General features: G+C 39.9%; 1 protein-coding gene across 3 annotated transcripts in view; it reads left to right on the forward strand.

Annotated features, from left to right (window-relative positions):
- The first annotated feature begins 10,351 nt into the window (after window positions 1-10,351).
- Window positions 10,352-22,254, forward strand: part of il6r (interleukin 6 receptor) — a 32,678-nt gene continuing 20,775 nt past the window's right edge. The window contains exons 1-4 of one of the 3 annotated variants that reach the window (XM_061882005.1): window positions 10,352-10,602; window positions 17,643-18,173; window positions 20,817-20,940; window positions 22,033-22,211. In XM_061882005.1, coding sequence (XP_061737989.1) covers window positions 10,521-10,602; window positions 17,643-18,173; window positions 20,817-20,940; window positions 22,033-22,211 — 916 coding nt within the window. In that variant the 5' untranslated portion in view covers window positions 10,352-10,520. The remainder of the gene's footprint in view (window positions 10,603-17,642; window positions 18,174-20,816; window positions 20,941-22,032; window positions 22,212-22,254) is intronic. The other 2 variants (XM_061882004.1, XM_061882006.1) reach the window with 2 other exon arrangements.

Raw genomic sequence — 22,254 nt, forward strand, 5'->3', positions numbered from 1 at the left:
CCTTTTTGCTTTTACCAGTAGCAGTTTAGTTCCGGAGTAAAAAAAGTGCATAAGTAGGTCAAATGCATTAGTTAATTTCAGGTGGTTAATCAAAGATCCATACAACATAATCTGATATGATTTCATAGTTTAAAGCACTATTTATGTATTTTTTATGATAAATAAGTGCTTAAAAAATGTGCACGCTCACATTAATTATTTGTGCCCCAGGTGTGCCCCAGTACAGTATTAGGTCTAGTGACGCCCCTGGTTGTAGGAATGTCTCATCGACACAAAAGCAAAAAAGCGATCCACATATGCAAAGTCAATACAAATACAAATACAAAATCCATCCATCCATTTCTACCGCTTATTCCCTTTTGGGGTCGCGGGGGGCGCTGGCGCCTATCTCAGCTACAATCGGGCGGAAGGCGGGGTACACGCTGGACAAGTCGCCACCTCACCGCAGGGCCAACACAGATAGACAGACAACATTCACACTCACATTCACACACTAGGGCCAATTTAGTGTTGCCAATCAACCTATCCCCAGGTGCATGTCTTTGGAGGTGGGAGGAAGCCGGAGTACCCGGAGGGAACCCACGCATTCACGGGGAGAACATGCAAACTCCACACAGAAAGATCCCGAGCCTGGATTTGAACCCAGGACTGCAGGACCTTCGTATTGTGAGGCAGACGCACTAACCCCTCTGCCACCGTGAAGCCCAAATACAAAATCAAGTATATATATATATTCAAATCTCAAAAATATGTTTACAAATACACGTTTATTTATACAAATTCTTGATTTGTTTTTATGTCACACTTTTATATTTATAAATTGTATTTGTATATATTTTCAAATCTCAAAATTGTATTTACAAATATGCATTTATTTATACAAATTATTTATGTATTTGTATGTTACATAGTCCAGCGCCATAAAAAATGGGGTAATTGGAAGGTGCAATACCTGAAAAATATTTGTCTTTGTCTACATTTATTCCATTTGCAGCATTTTTCCCCCTTTAGGCCATCGTCCCAATCTCTGTTATCAAAATGACTATTTTCAAAAAACAAAATCCATGGTCGACAAGCACAATGCACCCTCTATGATATTGTTTATTTGCAGTACATGAACTCTAAGTGTGTCATTTGAATGCTGACTCACAGCTGAAGCAGCACATGAGATGAAAAACAATGAATTTGCTCCAAAAACAATGAATTTGACCCAAAAACAACATCCTGCTTTACTTAGTTCTCAATGAGAACACTACAAAAGGCAAAGCAATGCAATATATCATGTTAATTACTTTTTCGTTTTGTTGGCTGCATCATATTGATGTGTTTAAAATAACGGTCACAAAGCCCTTTGATGTGTCCCCGATTTTCTTTCTCAGGGGAAAAAAATGTGTAAAATTACCCCGAGGCGTTAAAAAATGTGGGACCTCATTTGTTTTATGACTCATGCCTGCACACTGTATGAAATGTGTTAGCTTAATTTGCTTAGTTGTTAGTGGGATGTGTTTTGGAATATGACTGTTCCAAGGACACAAAAACACACACAGAGATAGATGGATTAATATGGTCTTAAAGTGGAACTGAACCTTTTTTAATGTTGCCTATCATTCACAATCCTTATGACAATAACTCATATGTGTGGAGGGGGGCGTGGTCGGCACGTCTCCTGCGGGAAGAGTGTGTGTATGGCCCGGCTTCAAAGCCCTCCTGACAAATGAGTAGATTGCCCAGCTGGGACTAATTATCTAATCACCTGTCGCCTTTATCAGCAGTGTTTGATGCCATGAGGGGAGGCGAGCTGATGACAGCAGAAAAATCCCACACGAGCGAGAAGGAGGAAGCACGGAGGCCGCTGGCGACAAGCCCTGAGCATTATAGCACAGATAAATAAAGACTAGTTCAAACCTGTATCTCAGGTTTACGAGAGTTCTGTCGGTCCGAAGGAAAAACCACACCCGGAAACGTTCACAATATGTTTTTATTTTTTTCTGCATTCCAAATCTTAATAAAGGCAATCAAAATTCTGCTTAAAATGGAGCCTACGAGAACTGCTCTATTCTCCCTATAAAACGTTTAAAAAACATCCAAACACTTTATATATATATATATATATATATATATATATATATATATATATATATATGTATATATATATGCGTATATATGTGTGTGTGTACGTATGTATATATGGACTGTAGTAACATGTAAAACATTTAATTATTTATGTATATTAATCATTTTAAGCATACGCGGCGCTACAATTAAAAAAAAAACGCATCACAACATTCTCGCTTTTTAATAGCATCACCAAAAAACATAATAAAACACTTACTGTAGAATGTCTGCTGTTAATAGGATGCTGGCTGATATAATATTTGTTATACTCCTGTTTTAGATCAAAAGTAACTCATAACCTCCGGGAAAAAAAAGAGAGGGGGGTGAAACGGAAAATATTTTAGTGTCGTTCTCGCTATTTGCGGGTGCAAATTGGCTGTCAAAGTGTACTGACTTGTCGTATTGCATTCTTGTTCTAGTACTATCTACAGTGGGGCATAACATTTCTATTTTGGTTTCATCTGACCACATGACATTCTCCCGATCGTCTGCTTGGTATAACCTCAACTCGTCGTGTTTGGAGAAAGAAGAATACTAAGTTGCATCCCAAGAACACCACACCTACTGTGAAGCATGGGGGTGGAAAAATCATGCTTTGGGGCTGTTTTTCTGCTAAGGGGACAGGACGATTGATCCGTGTTAAGGAAAGAATGAATGGGTCCATGTATCGTGAGATTTTGAGCCAAAACCTCCTTCCATCAGTGAGAGCTTTGAATGGTTGACCAAATACTTATTTTCCACCATAATTTACAAATAAATTATTTAAAATTCCTACAATGTGAATTCATGGATTTTTTTTCACATTCTGTCTCTCACAGTTGAAGTGTACCTATGATGAAAATTACAGACCTCTGTCATCATTTTAAGTGGGAGAACTTGCACAATCGGTGGCTGACTAAATACTTTTTTTGCCCCACTGTATGTGAAAGGCATGATTTATGATTTACAATAAACTTTCATAACCACTTAATGATGTAAACATGGGCACACAAGCTTGTGATCTCGGCACTGCAGTAAATAGTTTGTCTGCATTAGCGCTTATAATAACAATATCACTACTACTTGGTTAATATTGAAGTCCCGAAATATAAATGTAGTATTGTTGCCGCTTTTTTATCGGGTTATATGGGCAGAATAGAGGACCTCCCATTGGCTCCGCTGTAAGCTGGTTTCTATTTACGTTTTTTACAAGTTAGAATGCACAAAAAAGATACATCCGGCGTCATGTCTTTCATAATGATTGTGAACGATAGGCAAGATTCTACAAAAAAGGTGCAGTTCCCTTTTAAACATAAAGTACATAATTTTACATTCAAATATCTTGTTATCCTCTGTCAGATACAAGCTCACATTTAAACATAGCTTATCATTTAACATGTATCCAGACTTATATTATTTTCAAGCTCTGTTCTCCTTGGGGTGAAAAGCAATACAAATAAAGGTTTTTTTTTTTTTCATATGCAAATTAATTAATTATATAATACAAATTATACATGGTGTTATATGTTTACGTTGACTGCCAACTCCCAGAGCATTGGGCAAAATAGCAAAGCCGGGATTTTAAACAGGGGTAAAAATTCCTGCTTTCAATCAGGAGGAAAACTGTCACGGCGTGGGCTCAAACTCGTTTTTCCTCCGCTGACAGAGCACTCGGACTGCTCGCGCTGAGAGCTGCACGCCCACGCAGCAAAAAGCCTGCAGACAACTGTCAATCTGCACGCCTGGGACCGATGAGGGCGGGCTGCTTAAAGGACCAGTTGACCCAAGGATCTTGGCGGGAACTTAGTTCTCTAATGGTGTACCGTATGCGACAAGCTTTATGCTCTATCCTTGTTTCCTCTCCGTAGCTTGATTTGTTCCTTGTCTTCTCCCGTGTTCCCGCAGTGTTTTACTTCCGCTGCCCTGGATCTCGACTGCCTCTCTCATTTCTCGACTCCACGCTCGCCCCCGGACTCTGACGCCTCTCTCTGGCCCCTTATCACCTGCCTGCCCCATGGACTGTTTCGTTCCTTCGCTCTAATCAACACTTAGTAACACATACTTCAGCTAACTACACACACAGCCTCACACACATACTGTACACTCTTAGGTTTTGACACACTCTATTTTCTTAGGTTAGCTTATTTGTCAGTATTGTTTTGTATTATTATCCATCCATCCATCTTCTACCGCTTATTCGCTTTGGTGTCACGGGGGGCGCTGGTGCCTATCTAAGCTACAATCGGGCGGAAGGCGGTGTACACCCTGGACAAGTGGCCACCTCATCGCAGGGCCAACACAGATAGACAGACAACATTAACACTCACATTCACACCTTAAGGCCAATTCAGTGTTGTCAATCAACCTATTCCCGAGTGCTTGCTTTGGAAGTGGGAGGAAGCCAGAGTACCCGGGGGGAACCCACGCATTCATGGGGAGGACATGCAAACTCCACACAGAAAGATCCCAAGCCCGGGATTGAACCCCAGACTACTCAGGACGTTCGTATTGTGAGGCGGACGCACTAACCCCTCTGCCACCATGAAGCCCTTGTATTATATACATATATATATATATATATATATATATATTCTGACTATATATATGATATATTATTGTACATACCCCTTCCTGGTGTCTGTTGCCGTCATCTCCCCTTAGTCAAACATAACAAAAACATTACAAACTTTGGCGCTACATTCTTTTTCATTAGGCACAAAAACTCACAAATGATGTGCTTTTTATTTGTGGCATGGGTGGGAAAAAAATAATTGTGGAAAAAAAGGTCCAAATGTCAGGATACATAATTATTGTGGGCATAAAATATGTAATTAGATGACTGACGTTTTTCATTGAAAAACAAAAAAAGGTTTGGAGGTATCCTTGGCAAAATAGCAAAAAACTTGATTTTTATTGGTCATTATACACCGGCATTATACATACTTTTCGTTGGCCGAACAATTTCATATTTTTCTCAGTATATAAACACACTAAAAAATACTGGGCTATTTTGCTAACCCAATATATGAGTCGCTAGTGTTCGGTTAAAATGTTTGAGTTATTTTTGTGAATAGCAATCCATTTTTCGGGTTATAAGTGTATTATTTTAACTCAATTTCTGGGTTTTCAAAATTATGAACCATTTTTGGGTTGTTTTAAAAAAAAAGTAACGCATTTTTGAGTAAAAGGCTAAAAGTAACTAAAAAAGTTACTGTGGAGAGGGGCGTGTTCCACGCGTCCCCTGCGGGCGGGGTATGTGTAGGGGCCGGCCATGAAGCAGCCAACAGGTGAGTGGATACCTCAGCTGGAACGAGTTATCTAATCACCTGTTCCTTTTATTAGCAGCGCTGGAGACCATGAAGGGGGGAAGACATGAGGACGCAGGAGGACGCAGGACAGGGGCACAGAGACGAACAAGAGACAGCTGAAAAGCTGGACAGACGGACAATTGTGTAAAGTAAAACATGTATTAAATACTGTGTCAGACCTGTATCCTGAGCTGTGTGATACTGTGGTCAGAAGAAGCCGGGCGAGACGCAGGAAACCTCCACAGTTACTTTTTTCTTGAAAGGAGTTTTAATATGGATTCATTTCATTAACATCATTTACAATCACCCAAATTTGAGTTAGCATAACTCAACTTTTGACGCAGTGGTAGAGTGGCGGTGCGCAACCCGAGGGTCCCTAGTTCCATCCCCACCTAGTTCCAACCTCGCCACGTCCGTTGTGTCCTGAGCAAGACACTTCACCCTTGCTCCTGATTGGTGCTAATTAGCGCCTTGCATGGCAGCTCCCTCCATCAGTGTGTGAATGTGTGTGTGAATGGGTAAATGTGGAAGTAGTGTCAAATCGCTTTGAGTACCTTGAAGGTAGAAAAGCGCAATACAATTCCAACCCATTTATCATTTATTTATATTATTAAATACAAAGCAGCCCTGCGATGAGGTGGCGACTTGTCCAGGGTGTACCCTGCCTTCCGCCCGATTGTAGCTGAGATAGGCGCCAGCGCCCCCCGTGACCCCGAAAGGGAATAAGCGGTAGAAAATGGGATGGGGATGGGAAATACAAAGCAATTTAACCCAAAAGTTTGGTGGGGAATAACCCAGCATTAAGTTATCATAACTCAACTTTTGGGTGAAATAATTCAACCCAAAAGTTGCGATGAAAAAAATTAACCCAAAATGTTCAGTTAAAATAACTCAAAAAGGGGTTTGTCTTTTTCTGAACCAGCATATGGGTTACAGTTGGGCAATTTTTTTACCCAACATTTTTTATTGGCAGATCTTACAACAAAATATATATATATCATGATGATAAAAAACAACAACCTTGCAAACGTTGGAGAAACAGTCAATACATGCTTGTAATTGGGCAAAAACATTTAAAAATTTGCAAATACACGATTTTTATTTAGGAAAAGAAAATGTGTGTTTATTTCTTTTCACGAAAAGAAAACCTTACAAAATGAAAAAAAAAGAAAAAGTGTTTGCCGATCAAAAGAAACACACAATAGAGATAAATGCTTCGACTAGGTACCCCTCTGTAAGTGTGTGTAGTGGACAGGGGGGAGAGATCATTAGAAAAATATGAAAGTAGGGGATAAATGTTTTTTTAGGGTGGGAATGTCACAATATTGAGGTAATTGCTTCACCTGTAGCATAAAAATAATTTTAATTAAAAGCGCATACACTGGCAAAAAAAAACGTCACAAACTTTGTAAACACATACTTTTTATGGGGGAAAAAAATCTAAAAATATTGACGTATACTGTACATCCTTTTGTTGGGTAAAAATAATAATGATTTAAAGGTAGATACAATTTCAGAGTGTTCCGCTGGGATTTGGGGGAAATCCATCCATCCATTTTTCTACCGCTTGTCCATTTTTGGGGTCGCGGCTGGTGCTGGAACCTACCTCAGCTGCATTCGAGCGGAAGGCGTGTACACCCTGGACAAGTCGCCACCTCATCACATGGCTAACACAGATAGACAACATTCACACACTTAAGCTAATTTAGTGTTGCCATCAATTGGGGGAAATCGTTAGGAATAAAAAAGGAAAAAATCTTACATAATTCCTTTTGGCAAAAAAATTGAAAGAAAAAATAGATATATAATATATATTTTTCATTGGAAAAGAAAAGTCACAAGATTTGGAGATATTTGCTTCACATCAAGCATAAACACAAACTTTGGAGATAGATGCTTTTTCATTGGTGCTGTACTCATTTCAAAATAATTGAGAAAAAACAGTGACTAAGTTGGATATTCTTATAGACAAAAAATATATATATATATATTTGGAGATAGCTGCTTTCAAACTGGCAAACAATGTTCTACTTTGATAATAGGAATGAAAACATGTACAGTATGTATGGAATACAGATATGTTGCAGAATGTTTCTACTGGCATTACATTGAATTACAAGGTTGAACATTATTCTTGTTCAGTCACAGGCGAGGAGGAAGATTTATTAAAGGATATCCTTGATAAGTGTGTGCGTGTGTGTGTTTGGGTGTGTGCGTGCGTGCGTGTGTGTGCCTGTGTGTTCTTATTTTTTTTTACCCTTCTTGAGACATCAACAAGGAAAAGTTCCTTCCATATGAGGACCGGTGAATAAGTTAGAACATACATAATGGTCTTGATACGAAAAAACCATTGCATCTAATGGAGATTGTCTCATTTGCACCCCAAAAAGGAGGGATTTTTCAAATTGACAGTTTGTCGGTTTCAAAAGTGCTCCCCCTCTGGTCATCATATGAAATAAGTGTGTGTACAAATTTGAAGTGTTCCCCCTGTGGTCAACATATGAAATAACAAGTGTTTGTAAGAAATTGAAATGCTCCCCCTTCGGCCAAAATTAATTTCAAAATATAAACAAATATGTATCGAGAGACATACTGTAATAACTTGAACTAAATAATGAAGATTAAAAACCAAGTACAGAAACATAAAAAAAATATATTAACTAAAACCAGTCTTTTTCTCACAATGTTTCAACTTCTTTATTCTAAAATTGGGAACAATTTCTCATATTCTTTCTGTTTCAGTAATATTGCAATATTTTCTCGTAAAATTATTACTTTATTATGTAACATTTTAAATGTTTTATGCTAAATGGTGACATTCACTATTATCACAGCCAATTTTTTTGTTGTTCTTCTAAAATAGTGACATTTTTTGAGTAAAATTATGACTTTTGTCATTATTTTGCCAAGTAAAATTATGATTGTTATTATAACATTGCCAAAATTTCCAAGTTTTGTGACGTCTCGGTGGCATTGTCGTGACGAGTTGTTCTTTCGTGGGTGCAGCGAAGATGGAACACAGCGTAAGGTAGGAATAATAATTTATTTATATAATAAAACAAACTAAGAACAAAAACACTTGCACAAAGGCAATAACAGAAAACCAACAGAACTAGCTTGGGAGCTAGAAAGAACAAAGGGCGCTAGCGTGGAAGCTAGGGACATAAACAAACAAAGTAGCATACAAGCTAACAAGTATACAAAAATAGATATACCACAATGTTGGAAGAACGGCGTCAGCTGTTGTGTGTAGCAAGCAAGAGTCCAAGACTGAATGTCAAACAAAGGCGGGCATATATAGGGAGATAAATCAGGAGGCAGATGTGCGTGATCACACGGAAGGCAGGTGACACAAGTGCGTTACTAGGACAACAGAAATAAACCAGGAAGTGCCACAAAGAACATAGGAAGACAAATACTAGACAGAATGTGATAACAAACAGAACCAAAACCAAGAATATGCCATGATCCAAGACGTGGATCATGACAGTTTTCCTATTAAATTGTGACTTTTGTCGAGTAAAATTACAACTCTTTTCATAAAATTGCCACAATTTTTAGCTTTTCTTGTGAAATTGTGACTGTTATTGAGTACAATTCCAACTTTTCCCATAATATTACACAAATCATCAGTTTTTCTTGTAAAATGTTTACTTGCGTTGAGTAAAATGACGACTTTTATTATAGTAGTATCAAAAAAGTTTTTCTTTATAAAAGTGTGACCATTTTCTTGTAAAATTCCAACTCATTTTTTACAACCAGCTTTATTGTGTTTGTATAATAGGTATATATTATTAATGTTGTAAATATAAATCTTTATATATCTAGAAAGGGTGGTCCTAAAGATGTAGACATTTTTCAGAGGTTTCAAAAAGTAAAAAATACAAATATACGTGTGTGTGTGTGTGTGTGTGTGTGTGTGTGTGTGTGTGTGTGTGTGTGTGTGTGTGTGTGTGTGTGTGTGTGTGTGTGTGTGTGTGTGTGTGTGTGTTACTGAGGACCATTGAACAAGTTGGGACAAAAATCATGGTCCCGGTATGGAAAACCACCGCATCTGATAGAGACCCAAATATTAGAGTCCGTGAACATTGCTCCAAAGTCGGGATTTTGTTACCTATTTAATGTGCATACAAAAGGAAACATAGACAGGAGCAAATACAGAAATATGTGATAAAACAAGACGGCAGCAAAAGAAGGACTTCCCTATTCATCCCGAGAAAACCCGCCAGATGAACAGCTGATTTTTACCACTTCCAGGGCTGACGTAAGACAACCCCTGTCCCATATGTGACCGTAGGATGAAAAAATACACTACGGTACCTAGGCCATTAACAGTTGGGTTCTACAGCTGGGTTGCCCAAAGTGCGGCAAAGGTGCCATCTGTGGTTTGTGACTTGTTTGTCATCGGCCTTAAGCACATTACAAAAACAACAAAAAACAGAGGTCTGATTTGCACCCCTGGAGGTGAAACCTAACAAAATGAAGGTGGTCCCAAAAAGGAAGGATTATTCAAATTGACTGCGTGATGGTTTTATAAGTGCTCCCCCTCTGGCCAACATATGCAATAACAAGTGTGTATAAGAAAAATGAAATGTGCCCCACTTGGCCAGAATTGATTGATAAAAATAAATAAATATGTATATTGAGACATACTATAATAACTTGAAGTAAATAAAGACGATTAAAAAAAAATTACAAACAATTTGCATAGTATGTATATATTATTAATGTGGTAAATACAAATCTTTATATTTCTAGAAAAGGTGGTCCTAGAAAGGGAGGCATTTTTTGCCGGTCTCAAGAAGGTAGGAAATACAGCAGTTGTGTGTGTGTGTGTGTGTGTGTGTGTGTGTGTGTGCGTGTGTGTGTGTGTGTGTGTGTGTGCATGCGTGTGCGTGCGTGCGTACGTGCGTGCGTGCGTGCGTGCGTGTGTGTGTGTTTTTGTGTATAGCCGGGGCGGATGAGTTTCACAATAACGGGTCTCAGAGGAAGTTTGTCCACTGCAGACACAAGTCCTCCTGTCAGTGTAAAGACAACACACAGAAGAAGAAGGACTTCTGCTGTAGGCTATGTGACCACTTAGAGACTCCACTCTGGGGGGATTTTACTTGGCAAAAGATGCATCGTTTCCTCCCTCTGTTGTATTTCCTTTGCACCACGCCAGTACGGAGCTTTTTCCACGGAACCTGTCTGAAAAAGGGTAAATATTTGTTTATTTAAAAAGCTACAGTCAAAAATAAACTGCACGGTGTTGACCTTTTCAATGTGGAAGTTTGCCTAATGTTATAAAAAAGCAACATGTGACAGTTTTTGGAGATTACTAAAGTGAAATATATTACCAGATTGCTTTATGGAAGTTGTTTTTCAGTGACTTCTTATGCCCTGATGAGCATTTCAACTGGTTTTCTTTGATGTTGTAGCAGTATTTTAGTTTTCTCGGGTGTTTTATCTGATGTTATCGGACTGACAAATGACGATAAGGTCAATGTAATCATCATTCTTTCTTAATTTCATGGGTATTTGTCTCCCTTTAATGGGAATCTGCTCCAGCTGCCGTGGGAAATTGTTTACTTTGGCCAAAGGGCAGAAAGTCCTTTGGAGTCCAGTCAGCCAGCATACTTTAAACATTTATCTCTCTTAAGTGTGGCTGGGTTGAGAGCAAAATGAGAATATTGTGGTTATTTAGGCAAGTTTAGACATGACGAGCACAAGCAATGTTGTGTAGGAAAAATATTGAAAGGAGCAACTCAATTTATTGAGACTAAAATGTGTCCAACTGACATATGAACATTCGTAGTGGGGTGAGTCCACTATGGCAGTTCCCTTAAATAACGTTTGTACTTGGACTAATGATTATTAAACAAATGATGTATAACACATTTATTCCCCGAAATAACCTTTGTCTTTTTCTCATTTATATTTAATACAAAGCAGTGATTCAGTTTTGTAAAGGTCACATTTACTCTAAACCTAATCCTTAAACTTACCTTCACTTAAATCCTAATCTATCCCAATACTATCCCCTAACCCTGTGTTCCCCCACATCCAGGACATCATTTTTTTCAAACCCCCACTCCCGAATTGAAATATGATTGAGAACCTGATAATATTTATTTATCCGTACACACCACTCTATAAGTTGCTAGTACCATCACCTACCGTATTTTACGGACCATAGGGCACACCGGGTTATAAGGCACACTGTCGATGAATGGTCTATTTTTGATCTCGGAGTCATATTATTATCGCTTCCGGATGCGCCGTTTTGTGGAAGAAGTGTCAAAAGATGGAGCTAACATTTTTAATGACATTCAGACTTTACTTAAATCAATAATCCCAAAGTCCTCAGCCTTGGCGTCACTATAGATAGCGATTTTAAACTTGACAAACAAGTCAATGGCGTTTTAAAATCGTGGTTTTATCATCTTCGTCTTTTAGCAAAGGTAGAACCAATTTTGATTTTTTAACCGTTTTGAACAAGTCGTGCATGCTTTTATTTCAAGTGACCTGGACTACTGCAATGCACTTTATGCTGGCATTAGTCGGTTGCAGTTAGTCCAGAACGCGGCAACAGGACTTTTAACAGGGGCCAGGAAACGCCAGCATATAACCCCAATTCTAGAGAGTTTGCACTGGCTCCCTGTTCATTTTAGAATGGATTTTAAAACATTGCTGTTTGCTTTTAAATCTTTACATGGACTGGCACCTCATTATATCTCGGACGTCATCCAAATTTACACTCCTGCGCGCGTTCTGAGGTCCAAGCGCCAGCTCCAGCTCGTGGTGCCCAAGACCAGTCTTAAAACCAGGGGAGACAGGGCCTTCTCTGTGTTCGGCCCTAAGCTCTGGAACACTCTGCCCCTCCCTTATTCGAACTGCTACCACAGTGTAGGGTTTTAAGTCTCGTCTTAAGACCCACTTTTATTTTTTGGCTTTTAACACTACGTGAGTTGTGTGGTCCTCTGTGGTCCTCTGTGTTTTTAAAATGTTGATTTCTATTTATTTTTTCAATTTGTTTACCCTTTAAAATCGTTTTTAATCAAATCCATTTTTATATTGTTTTATATTTATTTTTTTGTTTGTTTTTTATTCAGTCATTGGTGGAGCTAAGGATAATATTTGAACATTTTTTTTTATATTGTTGTGCAGCACTTTGGAAACATTTCTGTTGTTTAAATGTGCTATACATATAAAGTCGGTTTGATTGGATTGAATAACAGAGGGAATTGTGTCCCTTGAAAAACCGTCCACCGGAACTCTCTAATAGCTACAGTTCCTTGGGCGAATAATGTAAACTCACTACACCGGTATGTTTTAGTGCTTTCATGGTGGGGTTGCTGACAGATATAAGTAAGAACTTTACACTACTCTATATTAGAAATGGCAACATCCTCCCTCCATCCATCTTCAACCGCTTATCCGGAATCGGATAGGTCCAGCAGAGACCACCAGACTTCCCTCTCCAGAGCAACATTAGCAACTTCCTCCTGGGAGATCCCAAAGAGTTCCAAGGCCAGGGTGTATATGTAATCCCCCCATCTGGTCCTTGGCCTGCCGCGCGGTCTCCTCCCAGTGGGACCTGCAACAAGGACCTCACTAGGGAGACGCTTGTGTGGCAATCCGCACGAGATGCCCGAACCACCTTAGCTGGCTCCTTTCCAAGCAAAGGAGCAGCGGCTCTACTCCGAGTCTCTCTCGGGTGACTGAACTTCTCATCCTATCTCTAAGGAAGATGCCAGCCACCCTTCTAAGGAACCTCATTTTGACCGCTTGTATCCGCAATCTTATTCTTTCGGTCATGACCCACACGTCATGACCATAGAAGAGAGTAGGATTGTAGATAGCTCAGTAGACCGAGAGCTTTGCCTTCTGGCTCAGCTCTCGTTTCATCACAACAGTGCGGCAGAGAGACTGCAATACTGCCTCAGCTTCTCCGATTCTCCGGCTGATTTCCGTCTCCATCTTTCCCTCACTCGTGAACAAGACCCAGATATACTTAAACACCCCACCTGGGACGGAGTCTCGTTCTGTACCTGGACTGTACAAACCGTCGGTTTCCTGCTGAGAAATGGCAACAGTGGAGGATGAATGTCACATAAAAAGATAGAGAAATACAAGAAGCTTATAGACTACGGGATCACCACAGACTACAATGGCGGAGGCGCACAATTTTTCAGGACTTATACAGATCCCAAATACAGATCAACAGATACCAGAAGGTAAGAAAAGTTGCTTGTGCATAATATTGTGAAACAAAACGGCAGATAATATCTTACCTTATACACACACACCATAATAATACTCGTATGTTTAATGCGCCGACAATCCAACAAGCGGTGCGGCTTCATAGCTTACCAAGGTCGTACTAAAAAATGTTGATCAATTTTTGAGCGCCGTGTGTACTGTTCTATATTTTCAATGGAACTTTTAAAATGTTGGCGTTGTATATTTGAATACTATTGCAATCATCGTGCAGTCTACACTTATCTCTTATGTTTGACTGCCATCTACTGGTCACACTTATCATTACATCATGTACCAGATAAAATAGGTTCGAGATGGGTAAGCTCAACCAAACTTATTCCTTACATTAGACACACCGGGTTATAAGGCGCTCTGTCGAGTTTTAAGACAAAAAAAAATATTTTATGTGTGCCTCATAGTCCGTAAAATACGGTACATGCCATAGCTGAAGACTTGTGTATTGTTTTTTGTCACGCTCCCCCTTCTCACCCAAAGATAAGAAGTACTGGTCTAATAATTATAAAACTTTAAATTATATCTGTACATAATGTATGCAAGCATGTTTTAGCACAACAAATAGAGGGCAACCAATATACTTGGTCATATTTCCTGGTTGAGCCTGTTGATCAATTCAAGCAGTGCTGCCACCTAGCTGGAGGATTGTGTATCATTCAAGAATGAAAAAAAACTAATGCATCCCTTGATGTCATAAATGTGGGGGGAATGTCTCCATGGTGACAGCCAATAGCACACATGAGGGTTTTATGGTATACTGGTACTGGTATAGTATCGCAATACTAATGAATCAAAAACGATACTATACTCTGTTTGAAAAGCACGGGTTCCCGGGCATGACTGCGCGTCCTCAAGTCGTGACATTGCTAGTTTACCAGCAGACGAGCATGTTCGGCACCACACAATCACAGAATACTTACAAGCCGACACGGCGTGTAGAAAGAAAAGGGAGAACGAACACATTTCGGACTAAAAACTAAAGATAAAGGTGAAGCTATAACACTGAAACACTTTAAAACATGGTTAGCTCGCTAGCGGCGAACGTCCATTCGCAGTCGGCAGTGTTTTAGCTACTTCTAAATCACTAATCCTCGCCTCTATGGCGATAAATAAAGTACGTTTCTTACTAGTACCATCACTGCAGGACGAGGAATAGCTAAATATGTTTCACTACACACCGTAGGAGAATACGATAGCTAACCTCTAACAGCAAACTAGCACCCTGAATGTAAACAAATGCCATGGGTGGATCTACACCTGACATCCACTGTAATGATACCAAGTACAGGAGCGTATCTAGTCGACACTACAATGATTGCATTGATATTGTTGATTGTTTTCCTTTTTTCAAAATTCATATTATGTTTATGGACACATGAGGACTTTGAATATGACCAATGTATGATACGGTAACTATTTGGTATCGGATGGATACCTAAATTTGTGGTATCCTCCAAAACTAATGTAAAGCATCCACAAAACAGAAGAATAAGTGATTATTACATTTTAACAAAAGTGTAGACGGAACATGTTAAAAGAGAAAGTAAGTACATATTAACGTTAAATGAAGAACCAGATGAATAATTCATTTTCTACCCATCCATCCATCCATTTCCTACCGCTTATTCCCTTTCGGGGTCGCGGGGGGCGCTGGCGCCTATCTCAGCTACAATCGGGCGGAAGGCAGGGTACACCCTGGACAAGTCGCCACCTCATCGCAGGGCCAACACAGATAGACAGACAACATTCACACTCACATTCACACACTAGGGCCAATTTAGTGTTGCCAATCAACCTATCCCCAGGTGCATGTCTTTGGAAGTGGGAGGAAGCCGGAGTACCCGGAGGGAACCCACGCATTCACGGGAAGAACATGCAAACTCCACACAGAAAGATCCCGAGCGTGGACCACTTGTCCTTAATAATATTGACAAAATAATAGAATGATAAATGACACACTATGTTACTGCATATGTCTGCAGCTATATTAGGAGCCTTTGTTTGCTTACTTGTCTTGTTTGTTCACTATTTTATTTAAGGACTAAATTGTTCTTTAATTGCAATAAGAAACATATTTTTAATATACCGTCAGATATTTGGTTAAAATAAAGCCAATAATGCAATTTTATTGTGGTCCCCCTTATTTAGAAAAGTACCAAAAGTATCGAAATACATACGGTACCGGTACTAAAATATTGGTATGGAGACAACACTAGTACAAACAATATCTGCATTCAAATAGGGCAGGGTACACCACTCTTGTACTTATTATCAATTGTTATAGATGTTTTAGTAGATAAAACGCAACACGCCCACTAATTGTACATGCAATTGTATAGTTTCACACAATGTTAAGCACTTGCTACTTACTTTTAAGTAGATCAGGCCCTTTGAGTAGTTATTCTCAAATATTGGGGTGGGCCCCCCTGGGGGTAGCGCGATGTGATCCCATGGAAAATGTTTTAACAGTACCATGCTGTATGATGCTACAATCTGTCATGATCTGTGGTTTGGATTATGTTTTTGTTATTTCTTGTGAGCGCTTCACGGTAGAAGAGGGGTTAGTGCGTCTGCCTCACAATACGAAGGTCCTGCAGTCCTGGGTTCAAATCCAGGCTCGGGATCTTTCTGTGTGGAGTTTGCATGTTATCCCCGTGAATGCGTGGGTTCCCTCCGGGTACTCCGGCTTCCCCCCACTTCCAAAGACATGCACCTGGGGATAGGTTGATTGGCAACACTAAATTGGACCTAGTGTGTGAATGTGAGTGTGAATGTTGTCCGTCTATCTGTGTTGAGCCTGCGATGAGGTGGCGACTTGTCTAGAGTGTACCCTGCCTTCCGCCCGATTGTAGCTGGGATAGGCGCCAGCGCCCCCCGATACTCCAAAAGGGAATAAGCGGTAGAAAATCGATGGATGGATGGATATTTCTTGTGAGTTTTCGACTCTTTTAGTTCCTGTTTGCGCTCCCTTGTTTGTTTAGTTACCATGGCGACTCATTAGTTTCACCTGCCGCTGGTGTTCGGACACGCACCTGCTCTTGTTAAGAGAGTATTATTTAAGCCTGTCTTTGCCAGTTAGTCGTCCTGGCGTCATTGCTCTTTTCTTGCCACAGTAAGTCTTGTATATTTCATGTGATTCCATAGTTAATGCTGTTTTGTTTCATGCCATAGTTTAGTGAGGTTTTCTTGTCCATAGTTTCATGTTTCATGTCCTAAGTTTTTTGCCTCAGCTTCTCGTGTGAACGGCACACTTTCCTTTTGTTTTGGTTCCTGTCATTTCTGCTGTGTCGTAATAATTGATTATTAAGTATGTTCCTACCTTCAAGTCCTGTCTGAAACAGTCTGTTTGCATCCTGGGAGAACAAACCTTGCAGTAAGCTGCGACCCCCACCTCGTCGTGACACAAATCCTGCTTTGAAAATATGTGCAGTACAAAACGTGCTCATTGTAGCCATTAATCCTGACTTCCTCATTTTGATTAAAAAAAAAAAAAAAAAAAGTCAGCACACATTGTTTTACTAATTTTTGTTTTGTAGGTTAAAGTGTTAAAATGTTCCTGAGTCAATGTTGCTGATCAATTTGAATGTATTCTTATTTATTGAGTTAATTTAATTTCATTGTTCATTATCAAATGGTTCAAGTCGGTCAAAAAATGTTTATAGTTTGAATAAGGATATCAATTTTAATTTTATTTTTGGCAAATTGGTGCACTTTTAATATGTTCCGTTGCAAACTAGGAAACAGTGTTAATAAAGTTATTCTTTGTTGTGAATTATTATATATTTAGTTTGTCCTTTTTTTGCTTTATTGTTAACAAGGATACAAAGTTATGCAGAGGTGTACTTACAACAATTCTATAGACACATTATACTATTTACAGTTTCAGTGGAGAATTGCTTTCTTTTTCCTAGGGTGCCGTAACAGAAAATAATTGAAAAGGACTGGCCTAAATTAATTTGTATTATTTCCTTGTTCTTTTAGAACCTCCCCCTGGCGTGTTGGTTCTGTCCCCAGGCAGTTACTTGGTTCTGTCCTGTGATGGCGAAGTGAAGGTGGACGGAGCAAAGGTCAAGGTGTCCGAGCACATTTCAAACAACAACAACACAGGAGAGCAATCCTCCAGCGAGACCCAGACCCCTGCAACCGTGACGCGGAGCAACAAAGTTCTAATAAAAGCTGATGTGAACACAATGAAGGACACGCCTCAGGGTGAAGAAGTCCAAAACGGGACAGACAGACATCTTGCATCTCCTGTGCATGACGTGGTCCAGACCAGCAGTACAACTGGAAAGACAGAAGTCATGGACAAGAACAAGGTGACAAGAAGCTTAAAAGGGAAGTGGAAGTTGAACGGGAAGACTGTGGGAAGAGGACACTGGGATTGGGAGGGCTTTACAGTGGGGAGGAGCGGCACACCACTGTCTGTGTCCTCAGTGCAACTGAAGGATTCTGGGAATTACTCTTGTCACCAACGAGGCCGCGAGAGGTTCTCGATAAAGGTCATCGTGGCAGGTGAGTCACACGGAGCTGATGACGTAAGGATTTTTTGTACCAAAACCGAGACAAAAGGTTGGCAAATTGTTATGTCAAAAATCAAATCTTGTGGCACATGAAAACTAAAGCACCATTGTACCATAATATACCTACCATAGGGCTCACCGGATTATAAGGCACACTGCCAATGAATGGTCTATTTCCGATCTTTTTCATATATAAGGCGCTTCAAAGGAGTTATATTATTATAATTTTTTTCTAAATTGAAAACACTTCCTTATGGTCTACATAACATTTAATGGTGGTTCTTTGGTCAAAATGTGGCATCATATTCAAGCTGCTTTCTGGCAGTCCCTTCCGGATGCGCCGTTTTGTGGGCGGTCTTATTTACATGGCTCATCGTCCGACCGGAACTCTCTAATAACTAAAGATCCTTGAGTGAATAATGTATACTCACTACACTGGTATGTTTTAGCGCTTTCATGGCGAGTTTATTGACAGATATAAATAAGAACTTTACACTACTTTATATTGGAAATGGCAACACCAGAGGATGAATGTCACATAACAAGAAGCTAGAGAAAAAGAAGAAGCTTACCGACTACGGCGACTCCACGGACTACGAAAGTGGGCCCGCGCAATTTTCAGGTTTTATGCAGATCCCAAATACAGATCAGCAGTTACCAGAAGGTGAACCATACGCCACATAATGTCTTACCTTATACACACACCACAATAATACTTGTATGTTTAATGCATCGACAATCCATCAAGCGGTGCAGCTTCATAGCTCACTAAAGTCGTACTAAAACATTTTGATAGATTTGTGAGCGCCGTGTGTAATGTTCGATATTTTCAATGGAACACGCCTTCCGCCCAATTGTAGCTGAGAGAGGCAGCAGCGCCCCCCGTGACTCCAAACGGAATAAGCGGTAGAAAATGGATAGATGGACCTATGAAATGTTGATGTTCACTTGAGTCATATTCCCATCATAGTGCAGTCTATACGTATCTCTTTTGTTTGACTGCCATCTATTGGTCACACTTATAATTACACCATGTACCGAATAAAAATTACTTTGAGGCCGATAAGCAAAGCCAGATTTTTTCCATACATTAGGCGCACCGGGTTATAAGGCGCACTGTCGATTTTAAGTGAGCCTTACAGTCCGTAAAATGCAGCACTTGTGTTACGACTGGTTCTCAAAGTTTTTTTCACAAAGTACGACGTCAGGAAACACTTGGCTCTTCAAGTACCACCATAGGGCATCCATTCATCCATTTTCTACTGCCTGTGCCCCCTCTCGGGATCGCGAGGGAGCTGGCGCTTCTCGTAGCTGCAGTCGGGCAGAAGGCAGAGTACACCCTGGACAAGTTGTCAGCTCATCGCAAGGCCAACACAGATAGACAAACAACTTTCACAATCACATTTACACAGTGGTGTGCCATCAGGGCCAGCAAGGCCTCTGTTGAACTAACATAACCAGAAATCATGATCACAATTAAATGGATGGTTTGCTTCCCCTTTGGTCCGGATGACACGATGTCGAATAATTCCAAAAACAATCTGAAATGTGGACTCGTCAGACAACAGAACACTTTTGTACTTTGCATCAGTCCATCTAAGATGATCTCGGGCCCAGAGAAGCCGGCGGCGTTTCTGGATGTTTTTGATAAATAGCTTTCGCTTTGCATAGGAGAGCTTTAACTTGCACTTACAGATGTAGCGACAAACTGTGTTTAGTGAGAGTGGTTTTCTGAAGTGTTCCTGAGTCAATGTGGTGATATCGTTTAGAGATTGATGTCACGGTCATTCAATGTTGGTTTCCAGCCATGCCCCTTACTTGGAGTGATTTCTCCAGATTTTTTTAACCTTTTGATGATATTTTATATATATATATATATATATATATATATATATATATATATATATATATATATATATATATATATATATATATCAATCAATCAATCAATGTTACTTATATAGCCCTAAATCACTAGTGTCTCAAAGGGCTGCACAAACCACAACACAAACCACTACCACATCCTCGATAGGCCCACATAAGGGCAAGGAAAACTCATACCCAGTGGGACGTTGGTGACAATGATGACTATGAGAACCTTGGAGAGGACGAAAGCAATGGATGTCGAGCGGGTTTAACATGATACTGTGAAAGTTCAATCCATATTGGATCCATGTATATATATATATATATATATATATATATATATATATATATATATATATATATATATATATATATATATATATATATATATATATATATATATATATATATATATTATACATACATGTACATTTGTCAGGGATCCCTGAAATATACATACCATATTTTTTTGGACTACAAGGCAGACATAAAATCCTTTCACTTTCTCAAATTTTGACAGTGCGCCTTATAAACCGGTGCGCCAAATGTACAGAATAGTTTTGGTTGTGCTTACCGACCTCGAAACTATTTTATTTTGTACATGGTGAAATGACAAGTGTGACCAGTAGATGGCAGTCACACATAAGAGATGCGTGTCGACTCCAATATGATGGCAATAACACATAAGAGATATGTGTAGAAAATTGTACCTGCAAACGACTTTGAAGAGTGACAGTATTTGTGCAAAGATGTACTGTATCTATCGTAGATCCTCCGGAGAGTCCCAGCTTGTCCTGCAGCAAAAAGTCACCCAGCAGTAAGATTCGCTGTGAGTGGACGCCTGAGAAACCATTGACTTTACAACCTGACTGCTACCTTTTGCTCAGTAAAAGGTAGGAAACAGTAGCTGTAAGTGTTATTGATACAATAACACTCATCCATAAGATTAATTCAGGTCTTATCAGGCTGGGCTAGATCATACTTGCCAACCTTGGGACCTCCGATTTCGGGAAGTGGGGGGTTAGTGGTCGGGGGTCGGAGGAGGCGTGGTTGGGGCGTGGTTTGGGCGGGGGGCGTGGTTAAGAGGGGACGAGTATGATTCACCAACTCGAGTATTTCATATATATTTCATATATATATATATATATATATATATATATATAAACATATGTATGAAATACTTGACTTTCAATGAATTCTAGCTATATATATATTTATTTTATTATATATAAAAATAAAAGAAATAGTTGAATTTCAGACAGTACCTGTCAAATACACAGTAATAAAAACACAGTTGTTCTAATAACTGTACTGTGCTTGCTGGTTATTAAAAAAATAAAAACAACAACACTTACCTTTCACTATTTGAGTAACCTTTGTTCTGCCATTTGCGTACTGGCGAGAGTGACTTGCCGTCAGGTGCACAGCACCACGTAAATCGTTGGGCAATCAAAAAGCAACCCCATAACGCTATAGCCAACATTCACCAGGAGATGACAACAGACAACATAGAATCACTCTATTACAGACGGCGTCGCCATGGCTGTAACTTCCTCGTTCTTCTGCTTCGTTCCTTGTGTGTGCAGTTTTTTAATAAAAATCAGTAGGTGTTGTTACGTAATCGGGCAGGCAAGTTGTTTATATAACAGGAAAGCGGACGTGAAAACAGGCTGTCCCCACTCATGTCCGCATGGAGCTGGAGGGGGCGTGATTTTCGGGAGATTTCCGGGAGAAAATTTTTTTCCGGGAGGTTTTCGGGAGAGGCGCTGAGTTTCGGGAGTCTCCCGGAAAATCCGGGAGGGTTGGCAAGTATGGGCTAGATGTCTGCCATTGTGCTTAATATTGGTGTTTGTCATTCTATCAAGATTGTTGTGCTCTCCTGTACTTGTACACCACAGCAAACTAGAGCACACTTAGTAACAGTAGTTATTTTAAGCTGCCACATCCACTCTTGAATTATTTCCATGTCACCTACACACTCTCAGGCCCAGCGACACGTTCCATCGTTTCCACTGTTCCTTCTCCACCCGTTGGTCCCGATGCTGGTGCGCCCTGGACCACGACGAGGATGAGCTCCGGACACTTCACGTGGCCTACTTGTGCGTCACAAGCATGGCGGGCAACGCCACCAGCCCCATCTTGTCCTTTTTTCCCCTGGACATTTGTAAGTTCCTATCGCCTCACCGCATCGGTTCTGGTTTTGGAGT

The sequence above is a fragment of the Nerophis ophidion genome, linkage group LG21, assembly GCF_033978795.1.
Source record: "Nerophis ophidion isolate RoL-2023_Sa linkage group LG21, RoL_Noph_v1.0, whole genome shotgun sequence".
NCBI classification, from domain to species: Eukaryota; Metazoa; Chordata; class Actinopteri; order Syngnathiformes; family Syngnathidae; genus Nerophis; species Nerophis ophidion.